This window comes from Cryptomeria japonica, chromosome 3 (genome assembly GCF_030272615.1).
Source record: "Cryptomeria japonica chromosome 3, Sugi_1.0, whole genome shotgun sequence".
Lineage (NCBI taxonomy): Eukaryota > Viridiplantae > Streptophyta > Pinopsida > Cupressales > Cupressaceae > Cryptomeria > Cryptomeria japonica.
Genome location: NC_081407.1, coordinates 775,308,309 through 775,328,107, shown reverse-complemented (window position 1 = coordinate 775,328,107; position 19,799 = coordinate 775,308,309). Strand labels below are relative to the sequence as shown.

The 19,799-nt window shown below is 37.5% G+C and overlaps 1 protein-coding gene across 3 annotated transcripts in view; it reads right to left on the bottom strand.

The window, feature by feature from the left end:
- Positions 1 to 19,799, bottom strand: part of LOC131063330 (uncharacterized) — a 167,561-nt gene that overhangs the window by 69,359 nt on the left and 78,403 nt on the right. For all 3 annotated transcript variants that reach the window (XM_057997112.2, XM_059218574.1, XM_059218575.1), the window contains exon 5: positions 18,291 to 18,400. In XM_057997112.2, the coding sequence (XP_057853095.2) occupies positions 18,291 to 18,400 (110 nt within the window). The remainder of the gene's footprint in view (positions 1 to 18,290; positions 18,401 to 19,799) is intronic.

Sequence of the window (19,799 nt, the reverse complement as noted above, 5' to 3'; positions counted from 1 at the left end):
TTTCGCCCTGGACCCTTGGTGAGGGACAGGAGCACTTCGCCTTGGACCCTTGGAGAGGGACAGGAGCAAAATTCGCTCTGGATCCTCAGTGAAGGACAGGAGCGAAATTTGACTTTTTGAACTCTCTATCAGGATAATTTTTATGGAATATAACATTTAAGTATAAGAAAATGTCACTTATACTTTAAGTTCTATTCCATATATACTTTCAGGATGTTTGAGAGTGGTTTCAGACCTCCAGGAGCTATATTGCAAAATCTAGTTTTTTGAGGTTTTTCAGTTTCCAGACTTAGTCAAATTTCAGGATCAAGACTTTCAGACTTAGCCAAATTTCAGGATATTCCAGACTTCATCACTCACCAACCTGACCTAACTCAAGCAAAACCTGCTATCCATGTGATCCCCTTGGCGACACTCAAAATGCAAAGGCTAACGGACAAAACCCTAAAAGACCTAAAAACAAACCCTAAAAAGCAAAAAAGCAGGGGTCCCCATTTGCAATGGGGCGATGTGTGAAAACGTCACAACAAAGACCTACTGGGTGGTTTTGCTCAGTTTTGTTTCTTCGATAGGTCATCCATTCTTGTACATGCTTCAAGACATCTCTCTTGATGCCCTTCCTAGAGTATTTCTCCCTAATTTGATTGTAGGTTTTATAGTACCCCTTATGGCCAACTAAGAGATTGTCATGGTATTCCTTAATGATCTTATCCTTCATCCTTGAGTTGGGCACAAGGATTATCCTATTTTTATATAGGATAAGCTCTTCTATTACTTTATACTCTTCATTGGGTAAATTCCCCTCTAAGATACCATTAGCCTATGGGTCTTTGGCATATTCTGCAATGATGTCATTCTTCCAGTTTGTGGTAATACTTGTTACAGAGTTCAAATGGGGTCATCGTCATAAAGCATGGGATTGTCGTGTCAAAGTCGTAAGCTTGTATCTTGTTTACCCACTTTTGTTGTTTGTCATTTAGGTCCTTTTGATTCATAAAGGACCTCAAGCTATTGTGATCACTCTCAAAATTGAACTTCCCACAAACCAAATATTGTCTCAACTTGGTTAAAGCATGCATGATGGCCAGCAACTTTTTATCATAGATGGAGTAATGCTTATCCATCTCTATGAGCTTACGGCTTTTAAATGCAATGGGGTGCTTATTTTGCAAGAGGACTGCTCCAATCCCTTCTCCCAAAGCATCACACTGCAATTTGAATTATAATGTAAAATCAAGGATGGCTAAAATAGGGCATGAGCTCATTACTTCTTTTACTTTTTCAAAAGCCTATTGAGTCACCTTCCACAAAAGACTCTTTTTTTGGTCAAGTTTGTGAGTAGGGTGGCTCGTTTCGAGAATCCTTTTACAAAACGTCAATAGTAACTACATAATCCCACAAAGCTCCTTAGCTGTGTTAGAGTTTTGGATTTTGGCCATTCCTTCATGGATTTAATTTTTCTTCATTTACGCTCACCCCTTGTGCATTGATTTAGTGACCAAGGTAGAGGATCTCTTCCAGCTGAAATTCACATTTGGAGCTTTTGACATATAGAGATAATTGTTCCAAGATGTTTAGGACTTCCTCAATATGTTGAAGGTGCTCCTCCCATGTCTTGCTATAGATAAGGATGTCACCGAAAAATATGAGTAGGAACTTCCTTAGTTGTTTTCGGAATACCTGATTCATGCACAACTGAAATGTTGTTGGGGTATTTGTTAGGCCAAAAGGTAGGACCAAGAATTCGAAGTGCCCATAGTGACACCTAAAGGTGGTCTTAGGAATATCTTATTTTCTCATTCTTATTTGATGATACTCTGATCGTAAGTCAATTTTGGAGAAGTATCTAGCTCCATTAAGTTCGTCAATTAACTCGTATGTTCTTGGTATAGGGTAAAGGTTTCTAAATGTTTTCTTGTTTAGAGCCCTATAGTCTATACACATTCTCACGATACCATCCTTTTTCTTGACTAGCACAACGGATGATGCAAAGGGACTAGAACTAAGTTGGATATGACCCATTTCTAGGAATTCCTTGATAGTTTTTCCAATCTCTTCTTTGAATTTGCGGGGGTGTCGGTAGGGGGTAGTGATTACAGGTTTAGCCTCTTCTTTCAATTCTATTGTATGCTCAAATCCTCTTTTTGGAGGTAGCCCTAGAGGAATGTCATCAAATACTTTCTTATGTTTGCTCAAGATGGGTTGGATATCAATGTGAATTGTTTTGACTTGGGTGGTGGTCTTGACAAGGATAATACATTGTGCAGCCCACTCCCCTTGCCCATGTCTGAAAATCCTCTACATTCTTTTGGAAGAGACTACCTTTGAGGATCCGCCAAGTAATCCCTTCAAAGTGACTTCTTGTCCCTCATGTTGGAAACGAATTTTCAAATTTAGGAGGTCGAACATGAAGCATCCTAGAGAGTATATCCAAGTAGTGCCCAATGTTACATCGACATCTAATGTTACCACATAGAAATCTTCTTTAATGTGGTGTTTCCCTAAGGTGATTTATAGTTGGGGAATAATTTTAGTACATTGAACCATAGCTCCCATAGCAGTGGCTACTGTAAATCCCTTTAAGTTCTTGGTTCCGAACTTCATTCTTGCAACTAATCTCTCATCAATAAAATTGTGGGATGCCCCACTATCCATAAGGGTGATAACCTTATGCCCTTTGAGGGTACTTTTAATTTAAAATGGACGATACTTGGAGGCTTTGAGAGATGGTGGCTAAGGTTCCATACTCTTCATTTTCATACCTTTCTTTCTTGCAAGGATTCTCTTTGGCTTCCTTGTCAGTGCTTGCTTCTATCTTATGGGCTCGACCTCCCTTTTTCGCATGTGTGTCCACATTCCCATGGTCCTTTGCGCTTGAAGCACAAGTTCCTCCTTTTTAGGTCATCTGGCTGTTTTTGGGCATTTTCATTTCGATATACATGTTCGTGTTCCCATTTCTTATTACAATGAAAGCATGGTCTTCCTTGGAGTTCCTTCTTATGCCTTTCATCTTTGTGAGAGTACATGGAGTGTGTGTTTGATTATGCCATTCAATTATGGTCATTCATAAAACTGCTTTCCGCTGCCATTATGGTCATTATTAATTTTTGGTTATGCCATTTGGTCTAACAAATGCTCTGGCAACTTTTCAATCCTGTATGAATCATATTTTTAACAAACAGTTAAGGAAATTTCTGCTTGTATTCTTTGATGATATATTGATTTATAGCAAAACTTGGGAAGAGCATTTGAAACATATTGATATAATCCTTGGTATTATGGAATCACAATCACTGTATGCAAAAGCGTCTAAATGTGAATTCGGAATGACTGAAATTTTGTATTTGGGGCACATGATCAGTGCAACAGGGGTACAGGTTCATCAAGAGAAGATAAGAGCCATTTTGGATTGGCCACCACCACGGAACCTTACAGAATTAAGGGGATTCTTTGGTTTGTGCAGTTATTACAGGAGGTTTGTCAAAGGTTTTTCACAGCTTGGGGCACCCTTGACAGATCTTACCAAAAAGGGAGCATTCAGATGGACTGAGGAAGCTCAACAAGTATTTGAGAAACTTAAAGAGATAATGAGTTCTTGTCCGGTACTCGCTCTTCCAGATTTTAATCAGCCTTTTGTGTTGGAATGTGATGCTTCAGGGGATGGAATAGGGGCAGTTCTAATGCAAAACAAACATCCTATAGTTTATGAAAGCAGAAAAATTAATAAACTTGAGAAATTATATTCTATTTATGATAAAGAAATGTTGGCAATCATGCATGCATTGACAAAATTTAGACAGTATTTGGTTGGTAGCCGATTTGTGGTGAAACTGACCATAACAGTCTGAGATATTTCTTGGGACAAACAGATTTAAATGACAGGCAACAGAAGTGGATCAGCAAAATTCAAGCATATGACTTTGAGATTGAATATGTAAAAGGTAAAAATAATGTTGTTGTTGATGCTTTATCTAGAAGGCGTGAAATCAATGCGTTATCTGTCGTCACAGCTGATTGGAAATCTTTATTGTTGGTCGAGTATTCAAAGGATTCTTTTGCGTGTGATTTGCTAGATGGTAATTTATAGGATGATAAATATAAAGTTGTTAATGATGTTATTTATTACAAGGACGGGATTTATTTAACTCCAGGATCAAAGTTAAAAGAATAAATTCTCCAATCTATGCATGATATACCTCTAGCTGGGCACCCCGGATACTTCAAAACATATCGTCAGATAAGAGAAAGGTTCACTTGGAAGGGCTTAAAAAACGATGTCCTACGCTATGTCAAGGAATGCACCACCTGCCAACAAAATAAAGCCGAACACACACACCTTGCCGGTTTATTACAGCCACTACCTATACCAGAACAGAAATGGGAAAGTATATATATGGATTTCATTACAGGATTACCAAAATCCCAAGGTAAAGATTGTATATTTGTTGTGGTTGATAGATTAACTAAATTTGCACACTTCTTTTCTATCACTACAGAATTTACAGCAATTCAGATTGCAGAATTATTCTTCCGAGAGGTTTTCCGATTACATGGTTTACCTAAGAATATTGTCAGTGATAGAGATAGCAGATTTTTGAGCATATTTTGGGGGGAACTTTTTAGATTGACAGGTACCGAGTTGAATCATAGCACCAGTTATCATCCGCAAACCGATGGACAGACAGAAATAGTAAACAAATGGATTGAAGGTTATCTACATAATTATGTGGCCGGTCATCAGAAGGCTTGGGTTCGTTGGTTATATTTGGGTGAATATTGTTATAATACTACCTTTCATATGTCAATTGGTATGTCTCGTTTCAAAGCATTATATGGCTATGATGTACTTTCTTTCCTTGACCTTGCTTTTGAACAGAGCAATGTACCTAGAACTCGTGATTGGCTTCAAGAAAGTCAAGACATTTTGTCAGCTCTTAAGGAGAATTTGCAATGTGCTCAGAATCAACAAAAAATCTATGCAAATAAAAAACGAGTTGAACGCCATTTTGAAGTAGGTGATTTGGTATTCCTCAGGTTGCAACCTTATCGGCAATCTTCTCTCAAATGTAGTGGATCTGAAAAACTCAGGCCTCGGTTTTATGGACCCTATCAGATAGTACGAAAGGTTGGTACAGTTGCATATGAACTTGATTTGCCAGTAGCTAGCAAAATACATAATGTGTTTCATGTATCTTGTCTCAAGAAAGCTCTGGGACAGCAGGTGTCAGTGTCCGAGGTTTTACCTCCTTTGAATAATGAAGGGAAGCTCGAAATGATACCAGAAGTAATCTTGGAAACACGGGACAGGCAACTACGAAACAGAATTATCCAGGAATATCTGATCAAATGGTAAAATCTGCCCCATGATGATGCCACTTGGGAAAATGAACAAGTTTTGGAGTTACTTGAGTGCAAGCAACAAAAGGCAGGGGAGACTGTCATGTCCCCTACCAATCCCCTAACAAATGATTGAAAATTGTATTAAAAATATTAATTATATTATATAAATCCTTCCATTCGTTTATATAAATAATTAATATACTCTTGCTCTATGATTAAAAGACATTAACTTATATCGTTTGATTAGCACCATAAATAGTGTCTAACTATTACGGGATTTCCAACTACTTGATGCAATAAAAGGATGGATGATAGCCAAGATGAGGGAAGGAGAATTTTATAAAATTATCAGACCGGAGATAGAAGTTGATTATCTACACGATATCAACCATGAAAGATTGAATCCCCTTTCGTCAGGAAAAACCTGGCCTATTGGTGGTGATGGGAGACAGGAGACGTGAGCAGTGGAATAGAGTCTGACTAGTCAATACCGAAGTACACTGCAGTGGCGTAAAGATCCCGGAGGTTTACACAAACCTTATGTTCGTGACAGAAAGTATTTCCAAAGCACGGCGTCGGGTATGATCTCCGCACAAGTGCGATTGTCAAATATGGTATCGGGTGTAAGATTCACGACACACATGACTTGTGATTTCCGAGCGTAGTACCAAGGGCTTCCAGAACGCAAGTAAGATAACGGCACAACCCAAACCTGTGGTTACCGATTGCAGTGACGGGATGTTCCCAGAGAGCGGGATGAAGACATCATCACCACTAGAGCCCATGGCTTGAGACAATATCAGGAGTTATCAAACAGAGCACGTGATTGTACCCAGTGATCAAACCGTATTTGTTGGCCATGCGATTAAGGATCGGAAGAAAGCAACAACACTTTGGTATTGAGTCCCACACGCTACCAACCAATGAGCAAGAGGTGACGCGTCCAGGGGAGACCACAGTAGACGTCTGGCAATACAGCTGTGAACCAACAGGTGCACTTGTAGTGTTCAATTATATGATATTAAACATTGATTATTCAATCAAGGTTATGTTGGTTATAAGGCATGAAAGTTAATTCATATGCATGGGTTATACTGTTGATTGAAAATCATAGATGCATGGAATACACTGTTGAATGAAAATCATAGACTTCTCAAAACCAAATAGTTTAATGAAATAATACATCACTATATTTTTTTGGGGACACAAATTTATTTGCAACCAAATCTAGTAAGGGAGTTTACAAATCTCAAGATCAATAAATTTATCCCATCTAGCCATGGTGTTCTCCTTGGGTGCCTTATTGACCATATTAATTTGTTCTTTGGAGATGTCCTTGTCCTTGAAAAACTTGTTGATTTGTTTTAAAGGCACATGCGAACACAGAATAAAATACCCAGAAGTATCTTATCCTCTCTTGAACAAAATCTCTCAAACATTGAAGATTAGCTTAAGGATAACTTAAGACTCCAAGGTTCATGAATGTAGGGTCACTACGTGTGGATAAGCTCCATTGGTTGATGTGATTATGCTGGAATTACAAGGGGACTTACATTTGAATGCCTAATGCTTGATTTGCTAAAACTTAGATCATCGGGTGTTACAATCTGGTGATGCTTTTTGATCCTAAACTAGCTCGAGTTTTGAAAAAAGTGGCAAAAGATGAAGGGTTAAGAGAGTCTATTCTAAGACCTAGAATGTGAGAAGATGGATGAATGATTAGATGGAATCCTACCGAGCAAGGTCTCACCATCAAACTGGCCAATTTGACACAAGCTCAGTGCAATCTTCTGAGGACGTTTCAAAGATGTTCAAATCATTACCATCTAACATTGCTCACCATTCAAGTTAACGCATAAACAATGGATGCATAACAATTTGAAGTTAAGCTCATATCATTCCAGTTCACCACACAAGGCACACTTACAATCAACAAGAGGCTAGTGGTATGGACTAAATAGATTCCACATGAATACATTCAACAAATTCCTCCATTCAATCTAGTTTATTTATCATCTAACATGAAGATCCAACAAGAAACCATGCACATTGTAAAAAAACAACACACTTCACCATACCTTCAATGAAAATGGAGTTCACTTACAACTTAGGCAACAATTTCTGCCTTCTCCTCCTACTCGACTCTAATTGCTATTCTATTCTTCTATTGCTATTAACTATTAACCTTTACAAATGAAGAGCCTGAGCTTTATATAGAGAGCTCATTTACAATGTATGGCCAGGATTGAATCTCCATCAATGGCCAACATTTTACAATGAAACCCTAATTAGGGTTTGTTACAACCAACGCTTCTTAGCCAATGAGAGAATTACATTCAGAAAATGTGGACCAACAGATATTGAGGGTAGTTACATTGGAGTTTGTGCCTTCATATATGACCTTGATTCATTGAACTTGGACGTGACGATGTGGACTCCTCGGATTGGTGGAGGGATGACTGGGCTGCCACCTCAATCTTGCACTTTTAAACTTGATTTGATTCATCATCATGAAGGGATGTTGAAAGATATCTCTTGATACTCAACATTATTCAATTTGTTTAAAGTGATGATGATGATGAGAAGCAAACTTTGATTAACTATTCTGAAACTATCTGCTTCTTCAATTATGCTCGTTGTAGGTCTTGTGATGACTTTGGTTGATCCTCCTTTGTTTTTGACATGCTTGATGAATGATGCAACTGGTTGAATGTAGCTCTTCATCATACTGACTTCAATTCTTGGATTCCCGAAGGGAATTCAAGATTGTAAAACATCCTTCCATCATGTGGGTTATCCTTCCTTTATGTTCTAGTGCCTTGAGGTAGTTAAATGATTTCTCCTTTGCACTCTTGTGATCTGTCCATGTCAATGTGATAGAATGAGAACCTTGAAGATATCCTGCTCTATTGCTTGGAGCTATTGAACATTTGGAGTCTTTCAACCTAGTAGCATTTAGAGTCTTCTTCATGCCATTGAGGTGGTGAGAGTCTTTAAACACTTTGAGATCTTCTCCTCCTTGATGTTCCTGTGTTCGTTGATGAAGCTTCTTGAAGAGATTCTCCTTGTATCTTGCTTCATCTCCTGCAAAACAAACAAGCGAGTATCAAATACACTTGATATATAGATTTAATAAGAGCATATAAAGAGAATTCGCCCTCATGAAGCGAGACTTGAAGTTGCTTTAGTGCTCTTTGGAGAGTTCTTGAAGTTTATTCCACCCTTTATGTCCATTAAGTTGCCCTCGCCTTTGAACTTACTCTCCTTCATTACATGAATTTGACCCAAAATGAATCTTTCCAAACTTCCAATTTTGCACCTTCGCCTTCAACTAGGAACACATGAAGTAGAGTTCACTCACTTGAAATTCGCTCTTTGAAGCTCGATTTGTGGAATTCGCTCATATCCTTCAAATTGTGAAGTTCGCTCATGATTTAATTCTTGAAGTTCATTCTTGCATGTTGAGCTTGTGAAGTTCAAGATGAAATTCGCTCATGCATGCTAATTCATGAAGTTGAGATTTGCTTGTGTAGGTTTGAAGATGAAGATTGCTCTAGATAGTGTGCAAGTGAAACTTGTTTCAATCACCTTCCTTATTCATGAAATTTGCCCCAATCTTCTAAGTCATGAAGTTTACCCTTGTAGAAATTCGCTCTAATTCCTCAACTCCTAAAGTTTGCTCTACCTCTAACTCATGAAGTGCATTTTGCATAAGTTTGCTTCATTTCATTGACTCATGAAGTTCATTTTGTAAAGTTCGCTCCAAACTTGGAACTCATGAAGTAGGAAATTCGCTCCAATTAATCAAATCATGAAGTTTGCTTGAATAAAATTCGCTCCATCTCAAAACATGAAGTTCACTCTAGATCCTTCAAACATGAATTTCACCTTTGTATGAAATTTGCTCCAAGTGTCCAAACATGAAATTCGCTCCAATCTAGCAACTCATGAAGTTGGAAAATTCGCTCCAAGAAGGCAACTCGTGAAGTTGGAAAATTCACTCCAAGAGGAAAATTTGCTCCAAGAAGGCGACGCGTGAAGTTGTAGAATTCGCTCCAAAACATGAAGTCATGAAGTAGGAATTTCGCTCCAATTGCTCGACTCATGAAGTATGAATTTCGCTCCACTTGCTCAACTCATGAAGTATGAATTTCGCTCCAAGATGGTAAGTTATGAAGTTCGCTCCAAAAGTCTAACTCATGAAGTTGGAAAATTCACTCCAATTCCTGAACTCATGAAGTTCGTTTTCAACTCGAATCCACTCAAGGCAAGTGTTGTCAATCATCCTTCGTTTCCCTTTCAACCTTGCTCATATAGGCTTGCTTATGTATGCTCATTGATGAAATTCGCTCCAAGGTGGCAAGTCATGAAGTTCGCTCTAAGAAGGCAAGTCGTGAAGTTCTCTTGTGAATGCTTGAACATGAAGTGAGTGATTCCAAATTTTCTTCATCTCTTTATCTTCTAGTTCGCTTGTGAAGCCTTGAATGTGAAATTCGCTCCAATACCCCAACTCATGAAGTTCGCTCCAACGTGGCAACTCGTGAAGTTGGAAATTTCGCTACAAGAAGGTAACTCATGAAGCTGGAAATTTCACTCCAAGGAGGCAACTCATGAAGTTGTAAATTTGCTCTAAGAGGTGTGCACATGAAGTCTTATTTCCATTGCCTTGCTTGCTAAGCTTGCTTGTCTCTTCCAAACATGAAATTCGCTCTAAATCTCTCAAACCTGAAGTTGGATCCAAAAGCTCAACTCATGAAGCATGAAATTCGCTCCAAAATGCAAAGTCATGAAGTTCGCTCCAGAATGCAAAGTCATGAAGTTTGCTCCAAACTTGCAATTCATGAAGTTTGCTCCAAACTTGCAATTCATGAAGTTCGCTTCAATACCCCAACTCATGAAGTAGGAAATTCGCTTCAAATGGTGAACTCGTGAAGCTTGTTCTTGAGTGTTTGATCATGAAATAGGCAATTTCCCTCATTCTTCTATTTCCAACAGGAAGAAGCTCACTCCAAATCTCTCAAGCATGAAGTTCACTCAAACCTTGAGTTCATGAAGTTTTGAAGGTGAAATTCACTCCTGAGGCTTTGAAGATGAAGTTCGCTCATTAAGTATGATTGCACCTGAAATTTTACCACCATGAATGACAATGAGCCCCCCGATAGGTAAGCTAACAATGTCACATAGTGAGGAGCAACATAATAGGAACTTGAATGTTATTTGAAATGATTATGAGAAATGTCATTCCTTTTCATATATTATTTTTATGATGCCTAAATCAATATATTTTTGTTATTTAATTTGCAAGGATTGACACTCATTAGTAGAATGGCCATGAATTTGATGATACTTGCAAAAATAAGAATTTTCAAGATTTTGTCTACGTTTCCTTCTTCTTTTAGGCCAAAGAAGAGAGATTAAATTAGCGTGACAAAGATTGGACAAAACATTATCATGTTGTAATACCATATTGGAATGAGAAGATGTGGATTTACTAGACAATGGAGGCGGGGATGTTGACAAAGGAAGAGGTTGGAACCTAGCTTTTTATTAGAAAAGTGTGATTTCTCGTGACTTTCAAGACATTGTTGCGCACATCCTAAAACTTGTCCATTGTATCCATGTGTAGGATCAAGAGAGGGTTTACTCTAGTCGAATTGGATTGAAGTTTAAAGAGTCCCAATCAATTTCTAGGCATGTTTTAGGATAAAAATTTTGGGTATCAAATTCAGGCATCTCAGATTTTCTACAAAAAGGTGTGAAATCTAATGACCCCCAATCATCCTCCAAGAGTTCTTCTTTAGGAACTTCTTTAGTAGGAGATGGTGTATTTGTTTGAATTGGAGAGAGGATTGTAGGAACTAACAAAGCATACTATGCTTCAATTTGTATGTTGTTGTTGGTTTCCAAAGTAAACACTTCATTATTATATTTGTAAGGCACTGTATGATAATCAGGAACAATTTATGGTTTTTGTTGAGGTTGAGAGACATCTTGATCAAGGTGGACAACAACAATACTCAGGAATATGAAGAGAGGAAACAATACTCAAAGCAAAGCTGAAGAGAACCAATATGGAAGTAATAAGACGGCCAATTATAATAACAATAGCAACAATAGGAGGGGCAAATCCGATGTACCCAAGGCACGTCAACATGGATGTTATGTATGTGGAGCAGAAAATTATGTGAACATATGCCCCCAGAGGTCCGCAAGGCGAAATTAAGGAGCCCCATAGCATCAAATTCATGCAATGGTAGATAACTGCCAAGCTGACTTTCAGAAAGCACCAATACAGTTCAATGGTAAGCTCTATGGCCATCATGTTTCTATTTAAATTGATACTAGAACTACAGAATGTTTTTTTGATCCAAAGGTAGTTTCAAATTACCAGCTAGACCAAGATATATGGCAAACCCATGGATCGTAGAATATGGAAATCGGGCAAAGAGGGTAGAGACTTGTCTTGCTTGTAGTGAGTTAGACCTTCTAACCATGGTTGAACCACTCGCCAAAAGCAAAAACTCATCAAGGTCCAAAAAAACAACTCGGCAAAAACTCAGCAACTTAAAAAATTGCTTAAATTTAATAGAAATGCTTTTTTTTTTTGCAAAATTCAATGAGGAGATGCATCCAATGAGTCAATAAATGAGTACACAAAAGAAACAAGTTGAGTCTAGATATATTTGATTGATTAAAATGCAAATCAGGTACAAAATGGCATCCTCTTGTGGAATGTTGATGGCTGATAGATTGAAACAAAATGAAATAGCAAATTGTTCTTGTAGTCCTAGGAATCCAATGTGGCTTCTCCACCTCGGCAAAATTAGGTTGAGAGTAGCACCCCTTGAGAGTGAGAGAGGGGTAGAGAGATAGGTCTAGATCTTGGGGGAAAGAGGAGGGAGTGATATAGAGAGTGGTAGAGAGAGGGGATAGAGGAAGAGTGATAGGGAGATAGATAGGTCTAAAATTCGAGGTAGATAAAGTGAGATAGAGAGAGAGAGAGAGAGAGAGAGAGAGAATGCTGATTGGAGCCTACTGATTACTAAAATTTGACTAAGTCTGAAAATTTATAAGATCTTCTAAATCCTAAAATTTGCATTATAACTCCTAGAGATCTTAAACCACTCTCAAACATCCTACCAATATATACATGAAATATAACTTAAAAGTGACTTATACTTAAATATTATATTTTATGTATATATTCTGATGAAGAGAATGAGACTGACTTGAAAAAAAAAAGATAATTTTTTGACGTGTTTGGGCCTCTCTTTTTTATGCAACCGAGTTTTTGCCAAAAACTCGTCGAGATTTTGTGAAAAACTCGCCAAAAACTCAGCAAGTTTCTTCTACGAGTTAATGGCGTAAAAACTCACCGAATACTCGACGAGTATTCCATCTGTGCTTCTGATCTTTCAAACAAAGGTCGACCTCTATGTAGCACCCCTAGGTTCTTATGATGTGATTTTGGGGATAAATTGGTTGACTAAGCACAAAACCATTGTGAATTGCAAAGAAAAGGTAGTCCAATGTTTGGATGATAGTGGGAATTATGTGGAGATCCATGGCTCTCAAAAACCCCTTGAGCTTAGAAATATTTTGGCTATGCAACTTAAGAAGGCTGCAAGGAAGGGTTGAGTTTCTAGTTGAATTGCCTAAATTACCACCAAAGAGGGAGTTTGATTTCTCTATACAATTATTACTAGGAACCGAACCTAAATCTCCCTACAAGATGACCACCACAAAGTTATGAGTTAAAGGCACAATTGCAAGAGTTGTTGAAGCAAGGGTTCATCAAACCTAGTGTGTATCCATGGGGTGCACCCGTTATATTTGTCAAGAAGGATGGAATCCTAAACCTGTGCATTGATTCTAAAATATTGAACAAAGCAACAATCAAGAATAGGTACCCTCTTCCAAATATTGGCGAGCTCTTTGATCAAAATGAGAGAAGCCATAGTGTTCTCCAAGATAGACCTCAAATCCAGCTATTAGCAAATGTGGATCAATGAGGACATTCCTAAAACAACTTTCAGAACTTGATATGGTCACTACAAATTCAGTGTGGCACCATTCAAGTTGACCAATGCTCTACCCACATTCATGACCCTAATGAAAAGTGCATTCTAAGATTGTCTGGATGCTTTTGTATTAATATTTCTAGATGACAACTTGGTTTACTCTAAGACAGTAGACGGGCACAACAAACATTTGAGGAAAGTCCTATAACGCTTAAGAGAGTGTAAACTTTTTGATAAGCTATCCAAGTGTACCTTTTACCAACGCAAGGTGCACTATCTTGGTCATGTTATCTCAACAATTGGGATTGCAGTGGATCCAAAAAAAGATTAAGGCTATAGTGGATTGGTCGACACTGCACAATGTGAGTGAAGTTCGTAGTTTTATGGGGCTTGAAGGATATTATCGGAAATTTGTGCCAGAGTTTTCTAAGATTTCTGCACCAATCACCTCACTTCAAAGGGAAGAAAGTTCAAGTGGACAAAGAAATGTGAACAAGCTTTTCAAATCTTGAAGGAGAAGCTCACTTTGGCACCAATTCTGACTATACCTAATCCTAATGGACATTTTACAATGATAACTAATGCGTCGGGAGAAGGTGTAGGAGTGCTTATGCAAGAAGTAAAGGTGGTTGCCTATGAGTCCAGGAAGCTAAAGCAACATGAACAAAATTATACACCGCATGGCTTGGAACTGGCAACCAATGTACATGCACTTCAGATGTGAAGACATTACCTTCTAGGAAAACCCTTTGACTTGAAAACCAATCACCTCGGACTTAAGCACATCTTCACCCAACCCAATCTCAATGCTTGCCAAAGGAGGTGGTTGGAGTTTCTTAGCGAAAATGACTTTGGGAAAGAGAACAGAGTAGTTGATGCCCTTAGCAAAAGAAGGTTGGTTTAAGGAAATTAATTTTAGAAGAGGTCCACAACATACCGTATTCAAGACAACCCAATGTGACTAAAATGGTAGCATAATTGAAAACTTTGTACTTTTGGCCCAAACTTAAGAGATATGTGACTGAGTACGTGGCCCGATGCTTAGAGTGCCAGCGAGTCAAGACTGAGCACGTACACTCAGTAGGACATTTATACCAGCATGATATACCTAAGTATAAGTGGCAAGTGATTAGTATGGGACTTTGTTCAAGGACTGTCGATGTCTAGGAAAATACATGACGTCATCTTAGTGGTAGTAGATAAGTTAACCAAGGTGGCACATTTTATTCCAAAGAATCTTAGGGATGGATCTTTGGCTATAGCTAACAAGTTTGTTCAGGAGATTCTTCAACTTCATGGGGTCCCTAAGACAATTATATCAGATTGAATTACAAATATTTCAAGAGGGAATTTCCACATTAATTCTTTATTCCATGCCGACTAACACTAATTCTCCCTACCAGAAATTCCCTCTCTTAGTCTAGGCATAGTATGTCCTTGTTCTTGAAGACCTTTTCCTTGTCTGCAGCCCAGCTCATAAAGGATGGTATGAACTACTCAATTTTTTTTTCTAACACTAGTGTTCGTCAACCATGGATGTTAGAGGAGGTTCTCAAGGGAGTAGCCAACTTATTCAAAGGATTGTCTAGCCTAACCGCATCAGCCCTAGAGATTCCATTATGGGCAATATCAAATCCTACATTGGCCCCCCTGCCATGATTGAGATGATGTTTTTTGTTCTTTAGGCCCAAGACTTGTTACACGCATATTGTGGAATTAGTCCCTTGTGATAAACTCCCACTTTTTTGTTTGTTAGCTAAATGTTTCCCTAAGAGGCCCAAACCTCACAGAGCTATTTTTGCTTATTCAGGGTTTAACCATTTTAGATTTACCACATTATTATGTGTATGTTTCTCTAGTCTTTTATATTTGGCTACTTTTCTATAATCGAGGTCAATTACCCTCATCCTTCTCTAATATAACTGAATGTAATAATCTTTTTTTTTTTTTTTTGGCAAAGTAGAGACAATTTTCACTTTTTTAACTGAATCTAAGTTGGTTGGGGGAAACCACTATACTTTCAGGCCAACATGTATTTATACTCAAGACTTGCACAAAGTCACATGGCTCTATCTGCATTCTTGTTGGAGACTGGAGCACCATGTGATGCTTACTGCTTTCATATGAGTATCATTGCTTGTCCAGACATTTGTATTCTTTTTTAACTTCTGTACATGCTTGTTTTATTTTATTACAGCTGTTCTCTCAATTATCATTGAATACTCAAGTTAGGCAACCACCATAATACAATCAACTCCTCCATTGATGGGGAACTAGACAAATAGGTTGTTAGAAAGAGATCATCTTGTATGAAATCTCAGGTGGGGTTTCTCAAGCTCAATTTGGCGAGCCTTCCAAGAGAAATATGTTTGGATCAGGCTGATATAGTGATCAAGGATTCGGAGGGCCTGTTGGTGAAAAAGGGTTCCTTGTTTCTTCGTTACAGAATGAACAATGAAGCAGAATAGAAAGCAGCTGAGGCCATTATTTCTTTGGCCTCTACTTTGGGTTGGGGACTCTTCAGTGGTGACTCAAGGGTTGAGCAATATGGCTTGCCCATGTTGGAAGGAAAGGACGCTTCTTGGGAAAGAATTCGACTTGTATGAAGATTTTGATGATATTTGATTTACTCGTTTTTGTGATTATAACTTGGTGGCTGACTTATTGGCCAATAAATGGATCGACCAAGCTCCTCTTTCAGCCCTTTATAGTGATCCTTTAGAGGCTTGGCTGAGTTTAGACAAACTATTTTTTGATTAACTTCCTCCTTAACTAGCCGCATGCAACTCTTTTCCTCCCTGCCCAGTGGCTTGTCATTCTTATAATGTTTATTCCCTCAATCGTGATTTCAGATATTTTTGTTAGTTGTAAGGGGTAGCAGCTTGTTTAAAGTAGGAAATTCAATGTTCATGATGTAATGATAAGTGTTCTCTCCTGGGAGCATAGGTGACTGACATAATTTGGGTGTTGTGTCTGTCTATTTATGGCTCCTTCATTGTGTTTTTTCACCATTCTCTTCTTTGCATTTATGTTGGTGTGCCTTGGTTCCTTGTGGTTGCAGGATGTTTTGATGAGGGTGACTCTTGGTTTTGTGTGCAGAACTGCTTGGTTTGTTTGGACATAGTCGTTGATGGCTTGCTTGCATCACTCTGTAAAACCCAAGGATACCCATCTCAGAGGCCTGTTTTCAGACCAACATCTATTTCAATTTTCCATCATCTTGATTCAGCATCTCTCAACCTGGACAAATGTGCGCTTTGTTCATCTTGTTATGTCAATACTGAATTCTTGACTCTAAGGCTTCAATTATTGAGGATTTTAAGGAGAAATTGTCTGTGGTAGTGTTGTCATCAAAGATCTAGAGTTGGAATCCGGATTATGCACATTCTTCTGCCATCTCAATTTGGCCCTTATGGGTTAGCTATGGAAGATAAGATGGAATTCCAAGATAAGTCAGGAGGTATGAACTCTCCAGTGATGATGGGAGACATTATTGTTGTCAATAAAGAAGTGCAGCAGCTTATCACAAAATCCATAAGCTTAAGGCCTTCTATATAGATTTGTGAATGGCTATGAAACATCTACTAGTTACCAACACCAAAGGGAGGCTGGAGGTAAACGATGCTTTGATATTGCCTTCATGGGTGGATGGAATGCTTAATAGAGTCAAGAAGATGGAGGAGGTGATTCTTGGTATGAAATTCCTGGCTGTGGATGTTGGGGTTGAGGGTGCTTCTTCCAAGGCTAAGAAGGATGGGTCTACTCAGGTTGTTTTGCACCCAGGTTGCAATGTTGGGGGGCTATGTAGAAATGTGCGTAGGTGGGCAATCTCCAAGGTGAGCTCAACCCCTTCTTCTTTTTAATGTTCTTTGTTTGTTTAATTAGCTCTATTTTGCAGTGTTCCACGGGGTCGCGCCCCCCCCCCAAAAAACCTGCGTCCCCTGGAGGGGAACGTTTTCGAGACTTGGGGACTTGGAGAAAACATCCCCTCACAGAACCACCACCTCTGTCAGGGATGCCATTGGGTTGCTTGCTATATGGCACATGCCATTACATACTGATTGCAACCTTTAACTTTGTGAAAACTAGTTGTCCTTTCATGGGGCACTCATAGAGATGTTATATTGCAGATTTTGCCTTGAAAATTTCAATTCACCTCTATTTTTTATATCAGCACCACCCTCCCACCACTGCTCTGCCATCATTCCCCCGCTGTCCCCTCACCGTCCCCAAAATAGGCCCAAACCCGTCCCCCCATCCAAAAACTCCATGGAACATTGCTATTTTGTTTTAGGTGGTAGGTTGTATGGTTTCCCTATTTAGGATGTTTTCCTGGACTTCGTTTTGCAGCTGGGTTCACTAGCTGGTATAACCATTTTGCTTGCAATATTCTTGTGAAGTTTATCTTTTGTGGGGAGGGCCCCTACAAAACCCTCACTATATTGAAAAAAACAAAACACTCGGAACTGACTACAAACTTGTCAATCTCAATTAGTAAGGTAGTACATTAGAGTGGATGAATTCCACAGACTATATAAGGATCTAAGGGCATACCTTGCACTTGGCAGCTTTTACCTTGGTGCCATTATCCTATCAAATGATGGTAGACTCCAGCATTCATTACTTCTCTTGTCTTGCATTCAATTTTGTTTTATTTGCTATCAAACTTATATTGGACATGGCATCATAGGTTCCTCTTTTATTTAATATGTAGTATCTTTTTGTAGTCAAATAAACCATTTTTGGCCATTCACATAGATAATTAATAATTTAACCTGATTTATTTGTATTTCTGCAAATATCATCATATACTCAAGAGTCAAAATTATAGTACACTTAACATCAATAGAAGTAGGAAACTACTCATTGTATTTATTTCAAAATATTTGAATCACAATAGTTTTCAAATTTATAAATGCATAAACATACCATGATATCATTAGAGTTTGAACTAGCTATGCACTCTGGAACTTTCAACTCATTAAAACAACACACGTCAGTCTTTCCCTCTGGATACAAGCACCAAACCCTGTCTCTACCTACAAAAGAGATTCAATATACCCCACTTAAGTTCATCGTCACAAATTCTTCAAAATGTTAAGAGAGTTCTAATTAATTAATGAGAATCAAATACAACTCTATCAGGCAAGATATATCAAAAGAAATTAAGAAGGAAAAAACCTTTAAGAGAATTAGCTCTTTCCCAATAAAAAAAATTGTCTCAATTATTAAAAAGTTAGAAAAAAAATGAAATTGTCACTTTCAAGTAGGTAAGATTAAAATATATGAGGCTAACCTTTCTTTAATTTTTGTAACACAATGATAGGTCCTTTTCCACGAGCACACATATAACAAATATGAAAACTAAAAACATATGTGGATTTTACATTCAACTAAAAGAGGACTAGGAGATGTCCAGTAGACAAAGTTAAAGTTGTTATATAGAGGCTTGTGATGAGTCATTAAGATTTAAGGATGAATTTTATGAAATTGTAGTATCAGAGAAAAGCATCAAAGGTTTCATGAAAACAGTAATATACAAAAAGTGACAATGAATAATTTAATTCTACTATGTCAGGAAACAAATTCAAAGACAGAATATCCAAAAAGAGATTTCTATTGCTTTGTTAGTCTACATGACTATGTAACTAATTACTAACTCTGTTTCTAACCATCATTGTTTAACTTCAATGCATCTTGTAATTTGAGTTGAATATTTATATACATCTTCCATCCTTTTATTTTTATCACCATAGATGTTAGATATCATTATGATGAACTGGTTTATGCTACCATGTATTTCTGCATTGGAGAGAAACCTTTTTGTTTCATTATAAGGGCTTCCTTTCCTTAGTATTCAATAATAATACTAGGACCTATCTTTAAATCACCATTACAGTGTTCTCAAATCATGAATACATTTTTTAAAAGATTGCATATAACTATTTTAACAGTTGTTGTGTAGCATTAAGATTCTCTTACAACTTTTATATTTTTCTATTGATATGGCACTGTTTGTGCAAATCAATAGCTATAGACCCTCTTTGCCAGAAAAAAACTTTATAAAATATCACTTTAATAAATACTTTATTTATTCATTTACATTTAACCCCAAAGAATAAATAAAAACAAGAAAATTATTTAATAAAGTGGCAAAATTATAAATCACTTTAATGAATAATCTTATTATTTGATCCATTCTACTTAAGTCAAGACATTAATAAAGATAATGAGAAATATATAATAAAATGATTTAATTAATTTTGTCACTTTATTAAATATTTTCCTTATTATATTTATTAAAAAAAAGCCTATGAATAATGTTTAATAAGGGATTTTATTTACCACTTAATAAACATTAATTACATGCTAATGTTTATTAAGTGATAAATAAAATCACTTATTAAACATTAGATTTAATATAAGATGCAAAATAGG